The sequence below is a fragment of the Chelonia mydas genome, chromosome 1 (assembly GCF_015237465.2).
Source record: "Chelonia mydas isolate rCheMyd1 chromosome 1, rCheMyd1.pri.v2, whole genome shotgun sequence".
NCBI lineage: Eukaryota > Metazoa > Chordata > Testudines > Cheloniidae > Chelonia > Chelonia mydas.
In genome coordinates this window covers 244,758,034-244,780,230 of record NC_057849.1, presented here as the reverse complement: position 1 = coordinate 244,780,230, position 22,197 = coordinate 244,758,034, and the positions used below count along the sequence as shown (strand labels likewise).

The 22,197-nt window shown below is 41.1% G+C and overlaps 1 protein-coding gene across 6 annotated transcripts in view; it reads left to right on the top strand.

The window, feature by feature from the left end:
• Positions 1-22,197, top strand: part of DGKI (diacylglycerol kinase iota) — a 284,192-nt gene that overhangs the window by 123,002 nt on the left and 138,993 nt on the right. For 4 of the 6 annotated variants that reach the window (XM_037878861.2, XM_043541178.1, XM_043541185.1 and 1 more), the window contains exons 5-11: positions 1,264-1,320; positions 4,477-4,542; positions 10,489-10,560; positions 11,187-11,303; positions 20,280-20,375; positions 20,676-20,750; positions 21,147-21,242. In XM_037878861.2, coding sequence (XP_037734789.1) covers positions 1,264-1,320; positions 4,477-4,542; positions 10,489-10,560; positions 11,187-11,303; positions 20,280-20,375; positions 20,676-20,750; positions 21,147-21,242 — 579 coding nt within the window. The remainder of the gene's footprint in view (positions 1-1,263; positions 1,321-4,476; positions 4,543-10,488; positions 10,561-11,186; positions 11,304-20,279; positions 20,376-20,675; positions 20,751-21,146; positions 21,243-22,197) is intronic. The other 2 variants (XM_037878871.2, XM_037878878.2) reach the window with 2 other exon arrangements.

Here is a 22,197-nt window from a genome sequence, read left to right as displayed (position 1 = left end):
ACACCATAGTGTGGCTGTTGAACATGCTTGTGTATTCTGCAAGTATTGTGGGATGGCCTGAGAAGATAGCACCAAGAGCAAGCATTTTGATTGCTGGCCATTTTATGCATATAGATCAAAAGCTGTGATCATGTAGGTGATTTGCAGGATGTATGTGTAAAATTTTTACACTGTAGCATTTTGCAGCCTGTAAAATTTTGCATCCAGTATTAAGAATTACAATTTCGTGTTGCTACTACTGACATAAGTTTTGAAATGAGTTGGGATTATAATTTGACTCTTCGTTTTATGGCCCCTTAGCATGGGGAGAAAGAGAAAACAGTGGAGATGCAAACCTGAGGTCCACTGGTAACTTCAGTTTAAATGCACCATTTCTTTTTCCACCTCTCCCATCATCCTCTCCCTTTTGTTCTCTCTCAGTGTTCCCCCCATTACTTCTTTATTCTCTCTGCATCCCCCTTTCTCCCAATTCTTCCCTTTTCCTTCCCCACAACCATTTGGTTCAACCATTTGGTTCATCCTTCCTTTTTGTTTCCAATCTGTTTAACATTTTCAGTTTTATGAAAGCGCCTGTTGGCCTGTACTCTACTCTGCCCTCAGAAATAGGGAATGTAGCTGATCCTTTTTGACGCACTGCTAGTCTGGCCAGGATTTGTGGGTGGGTAAGTGGGAATGGCTTGATAAAGAGGTGGAAAAATCTATTTACTCATTCAGGGTGAGTCCCAACATTTCTCATGTGAATGGTCTGCAGAATCTAGCTTTCATTTAAAAAGGAGTAAACCTGAAGGAGTTTGATGCCCAGCTTCCATTGACTTTTTAAAACCCCGAGCTTAAGCCCAGCCTCTGGTTGCAAAGGTAACCTTGCTCATGCAAAGCAAGGTTAAACTGATGCAGTGCTGCCTTTTAAGAGGGGGAGGGCAGGCAAAGAAGAGACACTGAACAGACAGCCACAACATGGTGAAGAGAAGACTGTTTAGAGACATGGGGAGGCAAGATGTGGATTGTTTGGGCAGGTGAATGCACACACATGCTCTTTTAACAGCAAGGTGGGTCTCTTTGTTTGGACACTGGATTTTTAGTTGAGCTACTATGTTTTTGAAAAGGGGATTTTGCAGAGATGATCTAATACAATATATGGGAACAGTTCTCACACATTATATTACCATACACATTGTCAACATTTACAGCCACCTCTGATTTCTGTTTACATTCCTATACTATATTGATTTTTTTCCTATTTGTTTGCTTTGCTTTTAATGACAGATTAATTTCCGGTGCAAACCAACGTTCCGAGAGGGGGGCTCCAGATCTCCAAGAGAAGTAAGTAATTTATGACTAACCATTGCTCCCCTCTATGATTTATGCACCTGTTCCTGGAGTAGGAACAGTGCTTTTAGACTCACTGGAGCCTTAGAAAGAGAACTGGCCCCCTTTGAAAGGACACATTCTCTTCTTCACAAGGAATATAAAATGAATTCTAGACAAATAGCCACATTAGTTATATCAACAACATCAATTTCTTTTCTTTTCATATTCTCTCATCCATTCTCTTTTTTTTCTCCCCAATCATTCTTTTTTCATATTCTCTTACTTATATTTCATATTCTTCCTTTCTTATTTTCTGTCTTTCAACCAGTTTTTCTGATTTTTCTATCTCTGCATCTCTCCATTATTTCTTTCCTTTCTTTCACCCTCTTTCCCCTCACTTTGCCAATAGTATTTTCAGTTTTTCAAGTCTCTTGTTAGCTTACAGAATTAAAAATGACAAAACCTCAAGAAATGCAAAAGTTAATTCCAACTGCAGTCTGAATTTGGCCACATTACAGATGCTGTATGTTTTACAGTATTTATGCGTGTATTTAATGACATAAACCCTAAGGAACATATTTTAGAAGAATAAACAGGCACAGAAAAAAGCACATGTGCAACAAAGTAGAGTCAATATAATTGTTGAAACTTATTTCCTGTCTTCATGTCAGGCTTTCACATTTTATGTCCTAGATGTTTAGATTTTTTTTTTAATCAAGAAAAAGAAGGAAAAAAGTAGAGCTGTTTTGCTTGTGTAATATCCCAGCTTTATTGATAAGCCAGATAGTACTAGCTGTTAAAAGGAAGTTTCAGAGTTCAGGAAAAAATTTTAAAGTGTAGGGTAGAGGGTATGGCATAAATCATTGGCTAGACTGAGAGTTTACTCTTAACCCACAGCAAGGGACAGTGCATAGTTGTGCTGTCCCGCGGGCAGACCTGGTGACTCTTTGGAAGGGTTGGCAGGATTTCATTTTTATTTTTTTAATTATTTTGACCTTTAATATTGATGTTTATTTTTAAGTGTCTTTTCATTTTTATCTACTTAAATTTTCACAGTTGCACAAAATCATGGATTTTCAGCATTTATTATTTTTATCAATTTAAATTTTCATAGTTGGGGGAATTATGGGGGGGTCAGACAATAATTATTTAATAACAATAAATGTTGAAATTCAAAAGCTAAAGCTTTGTAACTGTTAAAACACAAATTGTCAGCATCATGTGTCAAAATGTACAAAACGAACAGCTTTAAATCAAACTGCAATAAGATCTCAAGCAGCATATTTCTTTGCCTATGTTGATTACTATCAATGGAAACATTTTTTGGCGGTTTGTCTGTGTACAGTGAAATCGATATTTATAAACACTGACCAATAAAAATTGAAACCTTCCAAGCCTGCTCTGAGGCTACATCTACGCTTGGCGCTAGGGGTGCAATCCACAGCTTGCACAGTCGTACGCCAGCTCTCACTGAGCTAGTATGCTAAAAGTAGTAGTGTATTACCAGCTGCCCTGAGTACAAACCCTCCCAGGCCCCATGGGTACACACTCAGGATGGTTAGCCTGAGCTGCCACTTGCTGCTGCCCATGCTACTCTGGCTACACTACTATTTTTCAAAAAGAAAAGGAGTACTTGTGGCACCTTAGAGACTAACCCATTTATTTGAGCATAAGCTTTCTTGAGCTACAGCTGAAAGCTTATGCTCAAATAAATGGGTTAGTCTCTAAGGTGCCACAAGTACTCCTTTTCTTTTTGCGAATACAGACTAACACGGCTGTTACTCTGACTACTATTTTTAGCATGCTAACCTGGGGAGAACTAGCATGAATATGTCTCTGCTAGCTGGGAGTCACACCCCTAGCTCCAAGTGTAGATGTAACCAAGTGCAAGCCCACTGGGGAACATGGGTACATACACTGGTTGCTAGCCCATGTACACAACTATTGTTACCCCTGTTAACTACATTAGAGCTAGCATGGGTATGCCTACCCAGGCTAAAGTCATCCCTTCACTTGCAGTGTAGATATACTCTTAGAGTTACAAGCATATCTTTGGCTCTTCCCTTTCTCCAGGGGGAAGAAATCTGCTACTAGTCTATGCTAGATGCCATAGGCGCCAACTTCTCCTGGCACCAGTGGGTGCTCATGCCCCCAGACTCTGCCCCCGCCCCATCCCCATTCTAACCCCTTCCCCAAATCCCTGCCCCAGTCCCGCCTCTTCCTCACCTCCTCCCCTGAGTGCACCACGTTCCCGCTCCTCCCCCCTCCCTCTCACAGCTTGTTATGCTGCAAAACAGCTGTTTTGTGGCAGCAAGCTCTGGGAGGAAAAGCAGGGATGCGGTGCACTCAGGGGAGGAGGAGAAGGCAGAGGCAGAGGTGAGCTGGGGCGGCGGGGCTTGGAGCTGTCGGTGGGTGCAGAGCAATTTTTCTCCGGAGCACTCACTGAGTCGGTGCCTATGCTAGATGCAGATTACATCCCCTTCCACATTTGCTCAGCTCTGCTGGCTGGTGTATTGAGGGGAAAAAGTTGAGGCACTATGCATGGAAAGGGAGGTAGCAGCCCTGCAGATGCTGCTCTCCTTCCCTCCATGCTGTGATCCATAGTGTGGGTAGCCCATGAGGGGGAGTAAAGGAACGCCTTACACCCCCTTGTTCCTCTACGTGGACCTGTAGGCCAACTCATGTTCTTGCCTTATAAGACCAAACCTAGCTCCCACTGAACTCACTGATGAACTTCCCCTCCCATTGACTTCAATGGGGAGTAGAAGTGGGCCCTATGCTATAGGTAAACATAGTGCTTTAAGGATACTTCTTCTCTCTTGGCTGATACTGTAATTGTCTTTGCTGGACTGTACTCTATTCTTTTTGTATGAGAGTATCAGGGGGGTTGTTCTGTTCAGATTCCAATTTGGGTAATGAATGCTGTCTACCTAGATTCCTCCTGCACTTTCAGTTGTGTATGGTGTTTCCATTTCCCAATATAAACTGGGGGGTAGGACTGCTGCTTAATGGCTGCCATGTTTTGCTCCAAAAGTGACTGCAGTTCAGTCATGGCTGAAGTGATTCTCGTATATATATATGGCTGGAAAATGATGAGGGATGAAAGGTGCTCTGTAAAGGAAAGATGCTATCATTTACTAATGCTTTCATTTTGTCCCTTTCCTGCAGAACTTTGTCCGACATCACTGGGTGCACAGGCGGAGGCAGGAAGGGAAGTGCAAGCAGTGTGGAAAGGTAAGTGGCATATGTACATGATAATGGTTATGCCAGGATTCTCTCGACACTGCTAGATTCAATTCAGCAGGTGGCTCTTCCCAACCATTTAATTATTCTATTCCAGCCCTCTCTTGAGCAGAGAATGATAATCATGCCAAGTGGGGTGATGGGTTTCTGATGTGCACAAATGGGGACCAAAGTGGTTACAGCAAATTTATCTTACTTGTGACCTGATGCCGGATCTCCAGAAGTGAAACGCTAGTGCACTAGAGTCCAGCACCATTCCTTCATCCCTGATACGTAATTGTTCTCAGTGTGTTAGACTGGATTTGTCAATGAATGCTCTGCTGTACAGACTCTGAAAACCCATTTCCAAAGGCTACAGAAAAGATAAGAGAAAACTCGGCTCCCTATAGGACCTTTTCTCCCAGATCTTCCAGTCCTCCAAGCGTCTAAGAGGTGCTGAAATTAATTTACACCTAAGCATAACTTCCTTTCTCCAGAACTAGGTTATGCTACTCTCTCTCTCTTCTCTTCCTGAGAAATCTCTCTTTTCTTCAGGTTCAGCAGTTAATTATTGTGTGGACAAAGGGCAGAGCCCATGTCTTGTTAGGTTCTCCGTGGTATATATTTTTTAGCCAGAACCAGAAAATCAGATATAACAAACTGGCCGTGGATACTGAGCTAAGGTACTAGCTGCAGTAAGATGCAGTATCCTCTTCATGGCAGATGGTATGTGAGCACCAGCAGTGAGAGGCTTACATGCAGCATTCTTATGCTGATATGACACACGATGACATTGGAGCCATGTTTTCTTGTGCCTCTGCCATTCTCCGAGTTGCTTTGTATCTCCAGTACTGGTGTCAAAGGGATTCATTATGCTTGTAGAACAGTCAGTGCATGTTGTACCAGAACCAACACTTGGTATATTCATGGTATCTACATGACCAGTCTGGACTGGAATGGACAAAAGACATGGCTCCCCTGAGGTTGAGGTCAGTAGAAGTGCAAAGAGAATAGCATCTTAATACACACAGAGTTAAAGTTTGCATGCATATGTTCTGGTAGAGCTCTCTGTCCAGAAACCAGGAAGGATAAAAGAAAACACTAACAAGAAAAATGCCTTTGTATTTTAATGGCAAAGTGACCTCCTCTATAACCAAATATTTGTTTGTCTTGTGCTCCTACTTTTTTTGTTCTTCTGCCTTTAAAACCATCCTTTAACTTCCCCTGTCATGCAAGATAAAGGAGACAGTCATTGAAATGAAATGGAAGTAAATTTAGAGCAATAGAAGAAAGTATGTTTCATGAAGTGCTTACTCATTCTGTGGATCTCATTATTCTAGGAGGTCATCAGTCAAATCCTATGGCTGGAATTGGATAGCTAAAATATTTTAATGAACATTAATAATACTTACCATTATTCAAGCTGAGAGAAAGATTTAGGAGCAATCACATCTCGTACTTCTAGTCGTAAGCCTGTGGTCAGGAATGAATTTCCACATACATCATTTGCTTAGTGTGTTAGTTCATTTTTTTGCCTTACTTCTTTCTGAAGCATCATTGGCCACTGCTGGGAGGCGGCGTAGGGGGGTAGGTTACTGGATTATATGGACCGATGGTCTAATACAGGATTGTGTCTCATGAGATTTTTCCTGAGGTCCCACCCTATCAGTGCTGGTGCTGGCCCACTGGGGGCCCTAAGCAGGAATATTCCCCCCACCAACACATACTAATAATTAATAGGGGGCCCCCTTCAGTTGCTTGGGGCCTGAAGCAATTGCTTAGTCTGCTTTTGTCTAGTGCTAGCTCTGCACTCTATAGATCAATTGGGGAACAGAAATCAGAGGTGATTAACCAGTGGCCTAAAGCTCCTTTACATGTGGGAAGCTGCTAATATGACTTTGACTCCAATTATTTGGACAGGTTGTGATCCCAATGCAATCTGGGGATCCAGGAGCTCTCTTCCTCCAAATATATTTCCTCCATCCTGCACCGATGTGATTTATTTCCACAAGAAGATCTCACAACATGTAGTTTTACATACTACACCTGAAACGGGTGAATCAGGCATTAATGCAACAACCCCATCTCAAATATGGAGTTAGTGCTACATCCTAGTGTTTCTCAAATCGTGCAATGTATTTCTTGTGGGATAATTCTGTCTCTTTCAGGAGCGAGTGGAGGCAAACCCAACCCAGGAACAGCAAAGAAAAAGTGAATTCTAGTTTTCTATCTTACTCAGAGGGGAGGCAGGAGGAAACCTGGGGCAATGGCCAGCAGGCTGATCAGAGGAACTTGAGTGGGAAACGCCAATATTTTAATCCCACTGTTTTCACCAACTCCTACTGTGGCCTTGGATAAATCACTTTACTGCATCAGTTTCCCTATATGTAAATTCAGGTTCTTAATATTTACTAATTTACCTGACAGGAGGAGAGATTAGCTTATATTTGTAAAGCAATTCGAGGAAGAATAGTGCTATTTTACTTCAAAATAACCATTATTATATTTTTATTGCTGGATCATTTTCACTATTAATGCTGTAAGAAATCAAATAGCCTACAGAATAAATGAAAAAAATGATTCACCCAGAAACAAAGCAAGCTGCTCAGTTTAAAAAACTACCACTTATGGCCCTTGGAACAAATGCACCAGATTTTGTTTTTTCTTAGTTGCAGGTTTGGGAGACAGGTATTTCCACCAACTTGGAAAAAAAATCTCTCGATCCACCAGGGGCCAAAATATTTTTTTCAAAGGAAGGAGGAATTAAATTTATGAGAAACATTAAAAGAAACTCAGATCTCAGTGAATGAAGAAACTCAGGCCTGGTCTACACTAGAAAATTAAATCGGCGTAACTACATCATTCACGGGTGTGAAAAATCCAAATTCCTGAGTGACGTAATTAAGATGACCTAACCCCCAGAGTAGACAGCGCTACATCAATGGAAAAATTCTTCTGTCTACCTAGTTACTGCCTCTCAGGGAGGTAGATTACGCATGCCGATGGCAGAACCCCAGCATCTACACTGAAGTGCTATAGTAGCACAGCTGTAACTCTATAACTGTACTGCTGTAGAGTTTTAAGTGTAGACAAGCCCTTAGTTAGCAATCAATCTGCCCAGTGTCAGTCCTCAGTCTCGATCACTCCTGTCATACATACTGTAGATCTGAGACTGGATTTTTAGGCCCGCATAAAATGATGTACTAGGTTTGCCCAATCAGGAAGCAGTTGGGCTATTTGTGCTTGTGAAGTCAATGGGCCTATGTCATAGACAGGATTGGTGGGTGAAGCCCGTCACCATGGTGAAAAGCCTGCCCCCTCAGGTGAGAGAGGGGCCACTGAGCCCTGAAATCAACAGATTGTAGGGGACTAAAAATGGGGAAAAAACAGATATAGGTGTGGAGGTCCCAAGGTGTGATGCCTCAGGAGACTGAATTTGATCCATGGGCTCTGGTGTATGGTGATTACAGCAGACCAGGTATGGGACAGCCTAGGCTAAGTATTGGACAGATAGCTGCAACATGCACCTTCTCACATTGGCCAGGCAGAGAGAGAATTCCATTCTTCAGAGGGCTGATTGTGGTCTCATAAACCACATCCTGCGGGGACAAAATAGATAAAGACTTGGATAAGTGAAGGGCCCAAATTTGGACAATCTAGTTAGATTATTTTTGTTTATTGTTTTAATTCTCTCTCTTCATGGCATTGAACAATAATATCTGCCTGCTCCTCTATACCTGCCGGCCCTCCTCCTCCTCCCTCGCACAGAAGCTACGATACGAAGCATACTGATTACTGAAGCAGTGGAGCAGATGTTCCCTGGCACTGTTACTAAATCAAATTTTATAATTCTTCAAACAACTCCATTTTGGATCTGGACACTGGATGTCAGCTTGGGGATTCAAGTAAAGCTTACGGATTTCAGAGTAGCAGCCGTGTTAGTCTGTATTCGCAAACAGAAAAGGAGTACTTGTGGCACCTTAGAGACTAACACATTTATTTGAGCAAAAGCTTTCGTGAGCTGTAGCTCACGAAAGCTTATGCTCAAATAAATTTGTTAGTAAGTAAAGCTTAGTTTTTCTGCTTAGTATATCAAAAAGAAGATTGAGAGGTGATATGATTACAGTGGATAAGTCACTGACCTTCATGGGGAGAAGATACCAGATAGTAAAAGGTTCTTTAACCTAGCAAAGAAAGGCATAACAAGAGCCAAGGGAGGCGAGAAATTAAAGTCAGACAAATTTAAATTAGAAATAAAACACAATTTTTTTTAATAATGAATGTGATTAACTGTTGGAACAAACTATGAAGGGAAGTGATGAATTCTCCACCTCTTGAGGTCTTCAGATTGAGACTTGCTGCCTTTCTGGAAAATATATACTTTCGTCAATCACAAGTTATGGGGCTTAATAAGGGGTAGCTGGATGAAGTTTTACAGCTTATATTATACATGCTATCATACTTGATGATTTAATTGTCCTTTCTGGCCTTAAAGCATAGAACTGGTTGGGAATTTTCCATTGGGATTTTTTTCTGATTAAAAATGCAGTTTCTGCCAAATTGAAATTTTCAATGGCAAACTCTCAGCTTTGTGGAAAAAAATTGATTTTCTGATGGAAAAATTTGAACAAAATATTTTGTTTTGACTTGATTTGACTCAGATTGGAATATTGTGTTTTGTTGAGCTGACCTGAAACATTGTTTGAATCAGTTCAGTATAGCGTGACCAGACAGCAAGTGTGAAAAATTGGGACGGGGGTGGGCGATAAAAGGAGGCTATATAAGACACAGGCCCAAATATCGGGACATCTGGTCACCCTATAAACATTGAACTGCATTTCCCTATCAGCACATTGCTGATGGTAGTCATAGTTGAGGCCCTCATTTTCTTCTATTGGCTGAGCTCCCTGGAGGACTACATTTCCCATACTCCATGTGGATTTTCCTCTTCCCAAGCTCTGTGTGGTACGTCATGGGTGTCGCATGATTCTGGGTGCATCCGGGGAGAGGTAGTCTAGCCAGGGAGCCTGGCCCACATGGAAGAGTGCTGGCATCAGACTCATGAACTACAACTCCCACAAGGCAAAGTGCCACAATTGGAATATTCAATTTAAAATTGAAATGACTCAAAGCAAAGTGTTCTGGGTCATTTCAACAAACTGAAATGAAACATTTTGATTTTGGGATTGTTTAAATGCTTTGATTGAAAACATCTAAATTTAAAAATTTGAAATTTACATTCTATAAATTTTTTTTTGAAATTTTAACTTTACATTCAGATATGAGACAATACAAATGTTGAAATATTGGTATTTCCTGCAGGATGGATATTCTAAATTTCATGCAGGTCTATTCAAATATATGAAAGTAGATTCTGTCTCTCTACTGAGTCTTCTTTTTATTGCTACAAAGTTGGGGGGGCGGGGAAGACAAAGTTGGGAAGTGTGTCCAACACCTCTGTTTTTAGGGTATTATAATTCAATATTACATATATTAAATGACATGAGTCACTTCAAATTTTCCATAAAATACTATCTTGTCCCCTGGTAGAATCTTCTAACTTTGAGACTGATAAGATGTTTGTTGATAGATTTTATCGTGGAGGCCAAAATTGGTTATATAATGGAAACTCAGTAATAACCTTAACCATGGCACTCCATAATAGTAGGGAGCTAAATAACAACAGTGGATTTAACCTGGTGGGTGTTTATGAACTGTGTATGTCATGATATTCTGTTGATTACAGTAATGTGCAACAGTTCAGAGTCCCCAGGGACCTTAGTCCATTCATAGGACATCCAAGAGATGTGAAAGACTGTATATGACCACCCTGAACTGATCCAGCTCAGTCATGTGTCAAAAGTTAAAGGTGCTAAACTTTCTCATGTGATGAGAAGTATTTGGATGTGATGGAAAGCAGCTTAACCCTTCCTCTCCTATCTCTTCCTACCATCCTAGGGATTTCAGCAAAAATTCTCCTTCCACAGTAAAGAGATTGTGGCCATCAGTTGTTCCTGGTGCAAGCAGGCGGTAAGTGGCTAGAACTGAAGTTGGGAGGTGGGGCTGTGTAAATGGTGGGGGTGGTTTTGCCCACACAGGATCATCATGTTTGACTTTATTTGTCCTGTGCTCATTTATTAGGGGGAAAAGAGTCCCCTAGGATCACCCTTTCTATTCCTTTTCCCCGAGGATGCTACACCTGGGTAGTCTGTTCTTCTGGTGGGGGAGAGCTGACTGTGGCTCCTTCCTTTTGGAGTATAACAAGGCCACTCCTGGGGTAAATGAGAGGGTTAGCTCTCAAGCACTCCATTGCTGTTCCTGGTTCAGAGAACAAGGGATTCCCATTTTGTATACTATTGCCTGTTTAGAATTTGGTCTTACTACAGTTATCTGTATGTAAGCAGGGGTGTCTTTTGTGGGTAGGGGACACGTCTGACAAGGGATGAGAAAATGGGGAGGTGGGTTTTTTTCTTGTTAATGTTCCTGAGGCTCTCGTGGTCCAGAGGACTGGGAAAAGAAGTTGAGCTGGGTATAGTCCTCAGTGCTTCACACATCAACCTGTTTCTTCTGTCCCCACCATACCTTTTTCTCTCCCTCTTTCTCCTTTTTCTTGCACTCTGTCCACCTCACTGATGGCTCTGCTCTCCCTTCGCTAGTTTCACAACAAAGTCACCTGCTTCATGTTACATCACATCGAGGAGCCGTGTTCCCTGGGGGCTCATGCTGCTGTCATTGTGCCTCCCACCTGGATCATTAAGGTGAAGAAAGCTCAGGTAACTGCATGCTGATGTCCATTTCTGATGCTGTTTGGCAGCTCAGGGCGAGCCTGGCTTCTGCTCCTGGTTACTCCTCCACAAAAGCATGTTTGTTTGCCCTGTCCATGCCCCTCACACCCAGCTACACCCATGATGATTATGAACCTCTATCTTACTCTTTCATCTACCCCTCCGGAAGGATTCTTTCATTGTCTGGTTTGGGGCTATAAGTGATTAACCTGATTTTAGCACTAAGCAATCCAGTTCATTCTTCTTATTGAAAGCTCATCTAATGGACTGCAAGACTCCTCTATGTTTTAGGTACTCGAGCATGTTTCACTAAGTAGAGCTGAGCAAATACAGGAATAAAAGCTTTCCACAGATATTCAGTTGAATTGCAACATGAATTGACCGTAGCTGTGCTCACTTCCCTTTTGCATTCACTTTCCATGGATGTTTGGATGATCATGTTTTACACACATGAATGCTTGCTGAACATTAAGCTTCCATGGTTAAATGCTTGCAGATAATGAGTTTTCAACTTGTCAGCGTTTGCACAAGATTTGCTATATTTTAGATGGGATAAGACATTGCTCAACACAGCAGGGGAAAAAGGGTTTCCAGAGCCCCTTTCTAGAGAAGGCGCTGACTGCATTCTTCATGCATAGGGCCACCCGAGCAAATGGAGCTACTTTGCATGTGGGGGGGAATGACTGATAATTCAGAACAGTAAATGCAATGTACTTGGTGTAATTTATCCCTGGACTCCTATTCAGAGTGAATGCACAACACTGGTGTGTGATGCAAAGGACACAGCTATTTTTATTGATAATACCCAGTTTAACTTAAATTATTGGGATAGATCAGAAAAGGGACATGGGAAATAACGGATGGGAAAGTTAGTTCTCTTGCCAGCCCCATGTGTTGAGTTCCCCAGAACCTACCAGGTATCCTGCTTAGGGTGGCCCCTTGCCACAATAAGTGAGACTTGATTCTGTGCTACATGGCACACAACCTGTGCATGGGATAGCCTAACTACCCAGGCTCCCCGCAGTGGCAGTATGCTGTTTTTATGCCTGTGTTGCTTCTCTGTAGCCCCATGACCTTATGTCACAAAATGCGCTGTGACAAAAATGCCAAGCCACCAGTCCTCAGATTACTGAATCTATCTTAATCAAGTGATCCAGAGACCTCTGACAGGCTGCTTGAAGGAAGAACCACCAGAATAGATGCTCTCTTGTGGTGGAAACCTCTCAAAGGGCTGAATGCTAATGGCAGAGTCTGATCAGGAGCCCCCAGGAATGTAAAAAGCCAACCAAACAAAACCCACCAAGGAAACCCAAATCATGGTGGGAAAAGCCAATCCAAGTAGGACTGTATAGATTCATAGATTCCAAGGCCAGAAGGGACCACTGGCATCATCTAGCCTGATCTCCTGTATAATACAGACTGGAGAACTTCTCTGAAATCACTACTTTTTAAAGTAGAGCATATCTTTTAGAAAATCATCCAATCTTGATTTTAAAATTGGCAGTGATATCGAATCACCACAACCCTTGGTAAATTATTCCAATGGTTAATTACACTCACTGTTAACTATTTATGCCTTATTTCCAATCTGAATTTCTCTAGCTTCAGTTATAAGACATATTTTCTAGGCCTTTAATCATTCTTGTGCCTCTGCTCTGAACTCTCTCAAATTTATCAATGTCCTTTTTGAATTGTGGATATTAGAACTGGACGTATTTCAGCAGCAGCCGCACCAGTACCAAATACAGAGGTAATATAAACTCTTTCCTCTTTCATACGCCAAGCATGACATGAGCCTTTTTGGCCACAGCACTGCACTGGGAGCTCCTGTTCATCTGCTGATCCACCATGGCCTCTTCAGTCACTGCTTCCCAGGGTAGAGTCCCCCATCTTGTAAGTATAGCTTACTAGGGGTCAGTGCTCATCCTTGTGATGTCCCTGTCCCAGTCTTCTGTCTGGCTATCAAGTTGGGTGGGAAGGTCGTAGACAGATATATTTTATAGAAGGACTCTTCTTTTTTTCCCTGGCACCTTTATAGTTATCTAGATAAGGCAGTGGCCAGTCAGCCTGCCTCCTGCTGTTTCTGAGCTCCTGCTATTTGCACTCTGTTGTCTCCATGCTGCCCTCTCCAGTTTCATTCTTTAGTGTCAGCAGCACTGTCCTGACCCTACAGCTGGTTAAAAAATGAAAGCCTATTTTCACAAAAGACTTTAAAATGTCAATGTTATTTCTCATCCAAGGTGTTTGAAATGATCCCGTTTTCAGCTTTATCAAAGTCTTTCAAGATTGTTTTTAAACAGAATATTTTTCAAAAAAAATTGAAAATAGTATCAAAATGGTTATTGCATTTTTTTGTTTACTGAATTTCTAGTTGTTGGTAAACAAAACATTTCAATAACCATTTTGATAATGTTTTAATAAAAATGTCAGAAAAAAGATAAAAAATATATATATTTTGAAATTAATCTTTTTTTTTTTTTAAACACAATTACAGTTGAGCTGGTTGGGAGATGGGGGGAAATGGTGAATTTTTTTTTTGGAAAAATTGTCTTTTTTTCCTTTGAAAAAATGTCTGACTTGGAATGTTTTTGACCAGTTCCATAGCTGGTCAAAAAGTGGGATAAATTTTCTGTGGTATTTCTTGTGAATAATATTGCCATGTTTTTCATTTTTTTTGTTCAAAATTAGAAAATTTTCAGTCAGCTCCAGTTAATTATTTTTCACCAAAAACCATGTTTTTCTTTAAAAAACAAGCAGTTTTTGCCTTCCCCCCAAATAAATTATGTTGAAAAAAAAATCTTCACTAGCTCTGTATATCCTATACTGTGGAGGAAGAGCATAAGCCCTTCATCCCATTACTCACTGACTGTTTTGGGAAGATGTGTCCCCATTCCAATTTTCCCCAGATTACATCTCCTGTGGAGCTGCACCTGAATCCGTGGCACTCTGTGAGAGATATCAGAGTACCTGTCTTGAGCAATTTAGAGTTTTTTAGATATGATGGGATGATGCTTAGTACAGAAGGGTGACAGGGCTCCCAAAAACTCGCAGCAGAGTCCCGGCATAGAGCTAACTGAATCAGAATAGGATTTCACTGTCTCATTTGCTACTAGAATCATACATGCACATGCAGTTACTTTGGGTGAATGCGTGGAGACAAAATTACTTTTAAATTGCCCCTAGATCATATAGTAGCCTTATTTCTGGGATAACAGTGCCTTGAGCAAGGTCTGTGTGACCCCAATAGGGAAAGGTTTAGTATTTTAAATATCAGAGGGGTAGCCATGTTAGTCTGTATCCACAAAAACAACGAGGAGTCTGGTGGCACCTTAAAGACTAACAGATTTATTTGGGCATAAGCTTTCGTGGGTAAAAAACCCACTACTTCAGATGCACCCACTTCTTTAGTATTTTAAAAATTTCCTAGCAAGCACTGTTTATATGCTACCTCTAGAGCCATGTGGTAGGCAGGGCCTTTCTTGGGGGTCACATTCAGGCAGGTTCAAAGCCCTTTCAACCTTTCCAAGGTCTTTTGGGGGTTTTGGTAAGTCTTTGGGCAGTAGAGGCTTGTTAGCTGTTTCCCTCTCAGTTACTCTGTAACAATAGTCAGCTTGTTCCCTCCTGGTTGCTGCCTCTTCCTGTGTGCAGCTCTCCATTTTAAGCTTGCTTCCTTCAACTGGAGCAGGCTCTGAAGGTGTGTATGTTTGGTAAGGATTGAGCTCAGAGGACTTCATTAGCCTTCTCCTGATTGGAATGGGGGTGTGCCCCATCACAAGCAGGTCAAAATATTTTCAAAGGAACAATTTTTAGGGAGTTGGATGCGGTAGAGGGGGAAGGCTTTTAGACCATAACAAACATTTGTTCAGAAAGTCCCCATTTTGGCTGACGTTTTTCAATTTTTGGACAAAAAAATGGAAACCTGACTCTTTTTTTTGGTTAAGTTGTTGATTAAACATTGAGCATTTGTTTACCAAAACCACTTTTGAAAACCAAACTATGTTCAGTTTTATTTTCATTTTTCATTAAAAAAAATTTGTTAGATTAGATTAAAAACAAAACCAATTAAAAGGAAATTTGCTGCAAGAAATAATTGGTATTTTCTGATCAGCTCTAGCCACTTCTTCCTGGGAGATTCAAAGCCCCAGTGTCTTCAGGTATCCCTCCTCCTGATAAAAGAGCCAGAAAAAAAAACTGTTTTTTGATGGAGAAATTGCTTTTTGACTAAATGAAATTTTCCACAGAAAGTTATCTTTCTCTAGAACATTCTGACTTTTCAGTTGAAAAACTGAAAAGTTTTAAATTTTCAGTCTTTCAGTGAAAAGTCAAAATTTTCCACTGAAACTGCCCCCCCACCACTGGTTTCTGACCAGGTCTAACTTGTGAATGACTTGACCATTTCTAACCCATCTACACAGTCTGGATTTCTGATAGTATCAGACATTCACAGCAATCAATCCATGGAGAAAATAAAGAAAAACTCATAAATAAATTAGAGGAAATTTAATGAATGAATAAATACTTGGAAACAGAAATCTGTTTGTAGATGTTCCATGACCATAATAAATATATCTAGTAACATTTTTACTGTAAATTATTTGCTCAGCTCCACTTATTAACAACTCAGACTGGTCACAAGTAAGTCCTGGACTGGATTTTCTACTAATTTAAAATGGATTCTAGCAATGCCTCTTACTTCCTTTTGGTGGTTGTTTCTGAGCAAACAAGACAGCTTCATGAAGAGACTCTTCACCTTGTTTTATTTTCTGTTTTTATTGTTTTTCCATGATCATTATATGGACCATGGGTCATCATCTTCCTAATACTCTATTTAAATAAAGAACAGACCTCTTTCTCACTCCCAGCAGTGTCTTGGTGATGCAACATCCTGATGTAATTGCATAAGGTCAATTTGCCCTAGTTGACTTGCTGCCTGTACTAAAATAGGGAGTTTTTTCTTCTTGCAGGCTTCTATTTGCAGGATGAAGGAAATTCAGAACAGTTTGGATAATTTTGTAACAGGTGGTATCCCTGTATGTAATGACCCACTTACAAAGATGCCAAATTCTCAATACCTCCTTCATGATGTTCATTGTGTGAGCCTCTTCTGTAGTCTCTCACAATTTTCAGTGCCTCTGGGTCTGGTTTCCTGGAGTTCAAATAAATTACCTGTTCCAGTTAGCAACTCCAGGTATCTACAGTGGCTAGTGTCCTTTTTTATATTTTGATACGTGGCCTGAATGTTGTTAAACAGACTTGCTGTATGTGCCTGTGTGTGTGCATGTTGGAGAGAGGAGCAGTTGATGAGAAGGATCTGGGTGATGAAGTTACAGAGCCAGCCCTTCTTCTGAGGTTCTGGATACAAAGTAGAGGTAGTAATTGTAACTGGGTCCTAATGCTGAGATAGGGTTTATGATCAAGGTGAGTGAATCTGATTTTTTCCTTTCTCTTAGGAACCTTCCTTAGGAGCTTGCAAAAGCTGTCTACTGCTGGGCTACTCTCTCTTCTTACTTTATTGCTGGTTGAAGCCAGTGATGTGAGACTGTTATCTGTACCTTATTTCAGTTTGTGAACTGCCTGAAGATCATAGGGTCAGATTTTCATCGGTGCTGTGCACCTGCTGCTCCCATTCAAGTAATTTGGAGATACTGAGGCTCAGAACCTCTGAAAATTAAATCTGTAGCATTCTAGATAAAAGGATCTACCTAAGACTGTCAGTTCACCACCTGACATTACTCAAGGAGGGCCCTGTCCTACTCTTTCCATAGATCTATCTAAGTGGGCTTGGAACACTTCCAATGACCATGACATACTATGATCTGTGCTTTATATCTTTGAAGAAGGACAAAATTATTGCCACCAAGGAGATTTTTTTCCTCTTTTAGAGACTATTCAGGACTTACATACAGGCCTATCCACTGAGAGATGTTCTTTACTGTAGATGGAATTTCACTGAATAGCATTTAATTTTTGTCAAAACACCCATACTCTTCCTGTGGAGAAGAAAGGCTTTGATATGGACAAGATGGCACATGCAACAACTTCTTTAGCTCACCGTTGTGACAAAGCTCTGTCCTTGCCTCCGTGGGTCCCGTGTTTCCTGGTGGATTTCGCTAGCCTCAGAGGCTCACTGTGACCCTCCACGTAACCCTTCTCTCTCTAGAGACAAAGGTCAGAGTCTACTGAGCCATTTTCATCATAAGCCAGCAAGGGAGGTGAGGAGAAGTTATCCTTCCTTGCACAGTCTCTGTTGTCTCCCAGTCTCAGTGATTAATCAGGGGGCAAAGGTGGGGGGGAGCCCAGGCTCCAGCCCAGGGACCCTATTAGTATCAGCTATGGTAGCTGACCTTTTAGAAACATGACATGTACAATTCCCTGGGCTACTTCCCCCCCACAGCAGCCCTCACTTCCTCAAGCTCCACTTCACCCTTACCTCAGGGCCTCCTTCCTTGTAGCCTGATATGGTGTGTACTACTCAGTCTCTCCAACAGCACAACTTCCTCCCACAGCTCCTGACATGCACACCCACCTGACTAACTGGGAGGCTTTTAACTAGTTTCAGCCAGCCCCTGATTGGCTTCAGGTGTCCCAATCAACCTAGCATTCTCCCTGCCTTCTGGAAAGTTCTTAATTGGCCCCAGGTGTCTTAATTGACCTGGAGCAGCTGCCATTTCACTTATCCTGGTACCAGGGATTTGTTTAGCCTGGAGCTAATATATCTATCTCTCACTACTTTTCTATAGCCATCTGGCCTTGCCCCATCACACCGTAGACCCCAGTGGTCTCCCAGGGCTGCTAATCTTTCACCAGTTTGAAATGAAAGTTTGCATATGTATAACCAGCACCCCTGCCTCTTACCTGTTGTATAGCTACTGTTGCTAAGTTGTAGAAAACATTCAGGCTCTCTAAATATCACAAAAATAGGCCTACTTAAACACTGTGGCGTAATATAGTATTGACAAAACCACATTATGTCTTTTCTTGCCAGTGTGTGCAGATACAAAACACTATTATATTTTAATCCTGCTAGATACAGAGACCATGGCATGTTCTTCTAATAAAGTTATAATGTGGTTTTTTTTGTCCACAATGGCAAAAAAGCAGCTATCTTACAATGTGATTTGGCAACAAATATATTTACAAATGGTTATTTTTTAATGAGGATAATGCTACATTCCCTAATTGTCCCGGCTTTATCCAGAAGAGCTGTACTGGGTTTAGTTCCTTCCAGTAAAAGAGCAGATTGTCAGCTTCTTCCTGTAAAATAATTAAGTGTAATCAATGGCTGTGATATAGTGCTAGTTCTTTATATATAGTGCTTTTCATCAGTAGAACTCGAAGCCCTTTACAAAGGAGATAAATAACATTATCCCTGTTTACAGAAGAGGAGACACTGATTTTCCCAAGGTCACCCAGCAGGCCAGTGGCAGTGCTGGGAATATAGGCCAGATCTCCTGAGTCCCAATCCAGTGCTCTGTCCACTAGACCACACTGTGTCTAGCTCAGTGACAAGGTTTCAAGAAAAAATCCTCCCAGGGAGAAGATCTGAAGAATGAATCTAAGAATCTCTACAGTGATTACTACAGATGGAGAAATGTTTTTTGCTTCATTACACTGATTTTAAACTTCATATCCTCCTTCAGTCAGATTGCACTGTTTGAGAGTGAAAAAAACAGTAGGATATATATGATCCATCCACCTACCCCTGTCAGTGCAGCCTAATAACAAATGATGCTTTCTTGTGCATGTTCGTGCGCACCAAATTAGGGGAAGTTTAGAGCACTTTTATAGAGCCAGTCTCCTGCTTCTTAGCATAGGTGCAACATGCCTCAGGTGGCATGTGACCAGGATTCATAACCAAATTTGGTCCTCTGGTTGGATCATTAGCTTCCCTGGCTTGGGCGGGTACTGACGGGGAGTGCGATGTGAATGCCGATCCCTTTATGCATGGTGAAATGCAACAGGAAAATTGGCTGGTTTGAAACGCCAGAGCTGGTCATTGGGGAATCAAGCAGTGAATCCAGTAAATACACTATTTAATGCAATGGGGTTGTTGGCTGAAGACGAAGGTTGAGTAAAAACAGCCGATTCTGATGAATAGCTTTGCCGTGTCCACTCACAAGTCTCTGGGCCAGTGAAACTTTTCTCAGTAGGGATGTCTAGATCAATTTGGATAAAATAAGACTGACTTGAACTTTTTGGGGAAAAGAAAAGAATGGAACTTGTTCACTTCTTGAGGTTAGAAGTTCTGCACTTTTTCTTTTAATTTTCTGCCCCACTGTACTTCCTAGTTTTGAATAGACTAAGCTGAAATACTGTGGGGAAAGTCCATTTTCGCAGTGTTTCCAACTCATCTGAAACTCAGCACTATATGAATAGAGAGAAAATTTATAGGGATATGGCTATTTTAATTCAACAACTGCAGCAATTAAAAAAGAAAAGTGGCCCTGACCACATCAGCACATTTCTGTGGTCCACCATCAATGAAGTTTGCGCCATTCTGGGGAATAGTTTTTTTTTTCTCCCCATAGAATTGTAGGACTGGAAGGGACCTCAGAGGTCATCTAGTCCAGTCCCCTGCACTCATGGCAAGACAAGTATTTTTAGTTAACTGCTGTTGCTGATGGAATTTTTTGGTAGGTCCTACAAAATATCTATTTGTTTTAACTATTTTTTCAGCAGTAGAGTGTCAGAGATTTTTGTTTGTTTTTGTTTTAGAAAAATGAAACCCTTAAATATTAAAAATTCAGAGGAGGTTCTCTATCAGATTATTACACTAGTTTCATGGTAGGCCAGATTTGACTTTGTCTGCCAGCATCATATGCAGTGGTGGCATGCATTATGTTGAGTCAGGGTGGTCACCACAGCTCAAACCGGGGTTTTGTTTTGTTTTGCTTTTGTTTTGTTTTGTTTTTTAAACATGAAAAAATAGCTCATTTTATCATGTTTTATTACATTTTTGTGCAGGTGGTCTCCATACCAGGAGACGAGCCTGATTGGGAAGGAGACTGGAGCCCCGGAGGGAAAACGGGCGTCTCCTACCCCTATTGGGAGGGTTGGCAGGTACAACATGTGGTGTTATGTGAGTCTATGGGAGTATCTGAGATTTTTCTCCCCACGGCGTGGGAAAGCTTCCAGTTCCAAAGCACCAGTCTGGTCTCCGTGTGTGGCTTTCTCCATCAACGGTGGTGTGGAAGTGTAAAGCATGAGACGCATGTGATCTAAACTTCAAGCATGTGCCAGACACTGTATCATTCTCCAAATGGACCATGCATGAAGGAGCTTCTTAAATGAGGCTACTTCTGGGGCTGACTTGATTTTTGTTTTGCTTTCCATGTATCCTTTTTTTTTTCTTTTTCATAGAACTCATTAAAAACTTCAACCCGGCGGAAGAAGAGAACGTCCTTTAAAAGAAAAGCCAGCAAAAGAAGCAATGAGGTAAGTCCTAATTAATATTATTTGAACGGTGGACTGAATGGATATTTTTATCTCTAGCCTGCCGGTTAAAATCCAGCATGTCTATCAATCAGCCAGCCCAGGTTGACCTATCCTCCCATCTTTAGATGGGCTGCATAGATTAATTCTCTAGGTAGAATAGGCTAAGCTGAATAGTTGAGGCGTGATGAGGGGGTGCACAGGGAATCTTGTCGTCTATATGCTATAGCTGTTTTCTGACTAAAGGTCACAGGGATCGTTAATCTAGTGGCTTTCATGACCACAAAAGCATCTAAAAACAAAACTGAGAATGCTTTGTGATTTTTTTTTTTACTAGAGATTTTAGCATTAGTTTTGCATAGCTCTAATTAAAGTACTCTATCACTTCTGATTTTGCAGGAAAACAAAGGCCGACCATTTGTGATAAAGCCCATCTCTTCGCTTCTCATGAAACCACTGCTGGTGTTTGTCAATCCAAAAAGTGGAGGGAATCAGGTAAAGGCATCAACTTGATCTGAGTGGGAAAGTTTCTACAAATTCCTTTAAATTATGTGTCATGAAGTGATTTCAGGTGAGGCACAGAAAGGGAGGGTTGCATGTGACCTGGGATGCAGACTCCTAGAATGGAGGACTGGACCCTTCCCAGTAAATCTTCTGCCTACCTGAATTGAGGTTTGGATTGTTCTGTGTGATCTTCCTCCCAGGTTTTGATTCTTTGAGAGGAAACCAGAATAGTGGCTTGGAGTCTTTCAGGAAACCTCAGTCTTTCCACAGAAATGGAGCGCTCCGATTCTCCAGAGTAATTGCCAGTCATCCTCCTGTCCCACCATTGGTTTGGTTTAATCAGAGTAATCTCCCAACATCCCTTGGCCGCGTATCGTATGTTGGAAAGCCACATAGTCCTGAATTGTAAATATGTCGGAAACGGAGCTCTAGAAAACTGAGTTTCAAAGCATGACACAGTTGCTTAGGCATATTGCTCCATTACCAAGCTGTAAGCAGCAGGCTGAACACTTTAGTCATGCAAGTAGAGCTGAAGTAAACAGTGGGTTTACACGTCATTACAAAAATTTCAAAATTCCCTGCAAAGGAAAATTCTGAAATATTTGTTGTTTAGTTTTGATTTTGACCTTTTAAAACATTTATATTCTATTATAATATAAAATAAAATGTTGAAATGAAACGTCATTTTTAAATGAAAAATAAATATGCTTGTTTCAGGAAATGTTGAAATGGGATGTTTCAACATTGCCAGAACTTTTTTTGTATGCTTTTCTCGAAAACAAAATTTCAGCAAACTTGGAACTATTTCACAAAACATCTTGATTTTGCCATAACTGGGTTTTCTGATGGAAAATGGTTCCATCACAGTTTTTCCAACTAGCTCTACTGTGAATTTGAAGCCACAACACATCTGCATTCTAAATTCAATGGACATATGTCACTGCTA